Raw genomic sequence first — 5,074 nt, forward strand, 5'->3', positions numbered from 1 at the left:
TGCCTAGCCCCCATCCCCCCATCCTTTGGTGGGTCTGGAGATTGGGGGTTTCACGGGGGTGGGGGGAGTTCACTCACGGAAGGACTCAAGGGTGCTGCCCTCATGGGGCTCCCCTAGAGCAGTGTAGATGATCCTGAAGACAGGCTGGATCCTGCGGCCTCCTCTCCTGGGTACTCCCTCCCTCCCTAGCTGTACTTGCTCCCAGGCACTGGTGTCCTCTGCCCAAGACAACCCCGTGGCGGGCTCCTTTATGCCCTGTGCTGCTTCAGTGCTGGTGGGCATCCTTAGCTCAGAGCACCCAGCGTCACCATCTTGTGACCCACTAGTATGCCAACTACAGTCTGGATGACCCTGTAGTCTGCTTATCATATTAGCTCCCCAGTTCTGTCTCTGACACTCCCTGTGGGCCTGGCATTTGGTTGTCACTGAGCTGCATGGAACTTGCCCTTGCTTGTTGTAATCATTTCTAAGTAGTAAGAAGTTGGGGGCTTTACCCTGGCCCCGCTGCTCTTCTGCAACACCCATGTCCCCTGCTCTTTGCCTGGGCTGCCCCATGATTTTGTCACAGTATCTCTGTTGCCTGCCAGAGGAAGGAATTCCTGCATGTCCTGAGCCTATATTTCCTTGGGGTTGGGGTGGCTCATAGCCCAAGCCCCTCTCTCGTTTCCCGATTCCTGTATTGTAACAAAGGGTTTCTCCTCATCTGATTCATTTTCAGCCCAGAAACCTGATTCCCTCATATGTTCCTCTTCTCCAGTACTCTGTCTCCATAGCAGTCGCCTCCGTTTCACTGATGTGATCTCCTCTCCTATGGTCTGGGTGCTGATCTCCCTAAAGTACTCCTCCTGGGTAACAACTTGATCTGCTGTCTCACGTGTCCTGTTTTCCTTTTCTGCCTGATTCTGCTCCTTCCCTACCATAGTGGTCTCCCACTCTTCCTCATCTCGAGTGAGTTTCATTAATTCCAGAAAAGTAGGTGGGCACCCTTGCTGATCTAAGAGAGATAGTTTGCCCCGAAGGCCAGTGGTCATGGAGACCCTAGATAAGATATGCTTGAGACGAATTGAATCTGCACTGTGTGTTGACAATGGGCTCTGCTGTACTGCTTTTTGCAGCAGGGGCTCTAAGCGTAGCAAGTAATCAGATATCTTCTCTGCAGGTTTCTGAGAAGATTGAAGGAACCTGAACTGGAAGACCTTACAGTCCTCTTTATTCCCAAAGATGTGCTTTAGGGCTTTCAAACACTGCTCCACAGTTAGGGAGTCATTGCTAGCCCACAGTGCCTGCATGATTGACAGGGCAGAGCCACGCAGACTCTCCACAAGGCGCTGCTTCTTCTCACTCTCAGACACCTGCCATAAGTGCATCAGCTCAGTGACCTCCTCTAACCAGGTCTCAAAGCTTTCTTCTCCTGGGCCGGGAAAGGGACTGCCAGAAAACACTTTTAGTTTTTGGTAACATGTGCCATTACTGCACAGAGACTTCAAGCCTTTTGGTTTGTCTTGGTCTAAATTCTTTAGCTCCATTCTCCCTGTAGGGACAGTGCTAAACCCCAGGGCTTTGGCCACATCTACCATTCTCCGCCCTTCATCTCTCAGAAAGTAGATCAACTTATTGATAAACTCATCATCTGGGCTACGGGGTTTGACAACCACTTCCCAGGCCCCACCCTCTGCTGGTATATGAGTAGGCATCATAGTATAATCGACAACTTCAGTCAGTTCAATTAAGACTGCCTTAGCTTCATCTTCCCTCCTGAACATTCTGCCTATCACCTTGTGTGCACACAAAGGAGGTAAGCCTTCTTTCAGAGCATCCTTTATCTCAGCTTCAGTGCACTGTACGGGGATGCCCACAATGAGTACAGCCTTCCTGGGGTCCAGATCCATCCCCTTACACCAGTCATCTAATAGAGCTACAGCCATTGTTCCCTCCCTCTATGGGCAGACCTAACACTAGCACTCAAAGATTCTAAACCAATGCCATACAGAAAGGCAGTGATGTCCTGGTTTCCACAACCTGAAATGCAAATGAAGTTAAGGTGGTACTTAATGATTCCCATCACCTTTCCTCCTCCCAGACATTCAGTCTTGTGCAATCACAGAAAGTTTCCGGAACCTCACTGAACCCTGCTGACCTCCAGTTGCAGCAACCTCCTTGAAAGTCCAGGGACGCTACTCCATATTCTGCAAGTACCTGGAGGGAAAATGCCAATGTCAGGAGGCAAAGAGCATACCTGAGAGTACTGGAAAAGACCCAGTGGAGGACAGAACAGGAGAACACTCTGCCACCCACGTAGTGCTGTATTGGATTTAGCCCATTCCTTATTAGGTCCAAGACTGGCAGCACATAGAAAACTCTCCTCCTCCTGAAGAAGTGCTCAACAGGTAAGAAAGATGACTGGAACTCAGCAGATGTGATCACAGTGCTGGGTGCAAAGAACATATGACAAGCTAAAGTGTAGGCATGGACAGAGGAACAGTGTAAATCTGGGCTTCTACAATAGATTAAGGCCTTTGAAGGACAACAGGTGCTGTCATGGTCCTCCAAGTAATAAAGCATCTTAGCCACAGGTATGGACAGCAGGATAGGGCAGAGACTGAGGAGGGCTGATAAATCAAGCGTATGGGTTTACATAGTATGGAATCTGGAATTAAAAGCAAAAATAACCCCAGAAAGTAAACAGACAACTGTCATCCCAGGTATGGCCCTACCCTGCGGTCTGTGAATCTTGGCAGGAAACACGTTGAACCAGCTCTTTGCTACAGTTAAAGGCTACTCCCAAAATAGATGCTCACCCCGCTGTTTTCTGTGTAGTACCTACCCTACTGAAGTGCTGAGATGATGACTTTCCTGGTACTGGTGCTTGATCCTCACAGTCTTCTGGCTCTATGCAGACAGGCAGTGCAGGAATGCTGGTTCCTGCCCACTGATCTGTTCAAGGCAAGGCAGAGCAATATTTAATATGGTCTGTCCTGAATGTCCCTGCCCATGCAGGCTGTAGCAATTCTGAGTCTGCTCAAGAATCTAAAGACAGCCCCTTTTGCTGGGTGTGGTTGAGCACATCTTTAATCCCTGCACTTGAAGTAGGCTGAGGCTGATCTGTCAGTTTTGAAAAGTAAGCCAGCGGAAGCTACTTTGTAAGACTTTTTTTTTTTTTTTTTTAATTCCTTGCAAGGATTTGAGCAACTGCTCCACTAGGAGGAGCTGCTGAGACAGACTCCACTGACCTCTGTCCATCACAAAATGTCACTCCTATTTCCAGAATCAGCTGCCATCCAGCTCCATCCTGGTCCCTGCAACCTGCTAGTTGTGCCCAGCACCACCTCGTCCCTGTTCCAGCGCCATTTTGGTCCACCCACCATCTATCTCAGTTCCAGCTCTGAACAAGACCCAGACCGATCCGGGTTCCAGCAACTTCTCAACTGTCCCAAGTGTTGGCCCTTCCCAGTTCCATCAAGTCCCCAGAATCCTGCAGCCATCTCTCAGTCCCTGCACTGGACCAGGCCAGCCCCTTCCAATAATACCTTTCAAGTTATGTCCCAACACCGCATCCTAGTGACAATCTAAAGTACTCCTGTTGCCAAATATTTCCCTCACTTATGCCTAAATTTTCCTACCTCGACCTATTCTAAAACCCAAACAAACCCTGGGGATCAGCTTCTCAGGAGGCAGAAAGGTCACCTGAACCCAGAAAGGTGAGGCCGGCCTGTGCAACATAAAAATTCTATCTCACTGGGTTGGGGATTTAGCTCAGTGGTAGAGCGCTTGCCTAGCAAGCGCAAGGCCCTGAGTCGGTCCTCCGCTCCAAAAAAAAAAAAAAAACAAAAAAACAAAAAAACAAAAAACAAACAAACAAAAAAAAAACCCAACCTATCTCACAAAGGGAAAACAACCAGAAATAATCCATTACGCTTTGCACCTATCCTCCTTTCCTCATATCCCTTATCTCTCATTCCCAAAAAGAGTTTTAGTGAAAGAAAACAAAAGACCATAAAAGAAAAGGACATAAATGAAATGGGTGATGTCTAGAAATGGCAGAAATCCTTAGGGTGCCAAGCGGAAGGCAGCACCATACCTGATGAAGAGGCCTCCAGGCGAGAACTCCAGGAGACATTGCAACCACAGATGCTTCAAGGTGAAATGGGCTCCAAGACCCGGGCAGGAAGATCTTATATATGTTGGTCCCGCCCACACCCGTGGAATTGCACACGACCCTTTTGGGGCTGTGCCTTGGTGTCACCTCCCCTTCCCCCCATTCCCTAATAGGACAATTTGGTTGCCTTAACCAATCCTGTTGGTCCTGGGGGAGGGACAAATGGGAGGGACTCAGAATTTGAACAGAGTGACGGGAGGTTTGGACTAAAGTTTGTCCGCTGAGACCACCAAGCATGGCTTGTGTCATGCCAGGCCCAGCAGCCATTGGTTCTCCTGTTCACGTGTTCGTGCCTCATTGGCTACTAGCTGTGACGTGATGGTCATCAGTTACTCTTATTTGTACATTCAAATAGTGAAAGGTGGGTGTAACTGTCTAACTGTACAGGCTGAGCACAAAGTATGTGTCTGATTGCAAAATATAGGGCCCAGCACAAAATACAAGCCCAGCAGGGGACTTTATAAGTGAAGATTATATATTGCCTGTTTGTTCTTTGTTAGGTTCTGCTGTCGAGTTGGAAGGCCAATATTACAAGTCCCTTGCGTTTCTCCAGCATACAAAACTTTTCCAGGTTCACCAAGACATATATAGTATTAAAAGATTTCACTGTCTGGGGCTGGAGAGATGGCTCAGTGGTTAAGAGCACCGACTGTTCTTCCAGAGGTCCGGAGTTCAATTCCCAGCAACTACATGGTGGATCACAACCATCTGTAATGGGATCTGATGCCCTCTTCTGGTGTGTCCGAAGAGAGCGACAGTGTACTTATATAGAATAAATAAATCTTTTTTTTCTTTTTTTTTCTTTTTCTTTTTTTCGGAGCTGGGGACGGAACCCAGGGCCTTGCGCTTGCTAGGCAAGCGCTCTAGGCAAGCGCTCTACCTCTGAGCTAAATCCCCAACCCCAATAAATCTTTTTTT

The 5,074-nt window shown here is 48.2% G+C and overlaps 1 protein-coding gene across 1 annotated transcript; it reads right to left on the reverse strand.

Annotated features, from left to right (window-relative positions):
* Nucleotides 1–1,925, reverse strand: Pnma5 (PNMA family member 5). The gene has a single exon (NM_001107579.1). It carries the CDS (start codon nucleotides 1,923–1,925, stop codon nucleotides 615–617), a length of 1,311 nt encoding a protein of 436 aa, NP_001101049.1. The 3' UTR covers nucleotides 1–614.
* Nucleotides 1,926–5,074: the final 3,149 nt, after the last annotated feature.

This window comes from Rattus norvegicus, chromosome X, assembly GCF_021556685.1.
Source record: "Rattus norvegicus strain SHRSP/BbbUtx chromosome X, alternate assembly SHRSP_T2T, whole genome shotgun sequence".
NCBI lineage: Eukaryota > Metazoa > Chordata > Mammalia > Rodentia > Muridae > Rattus > Rattus norvegicus.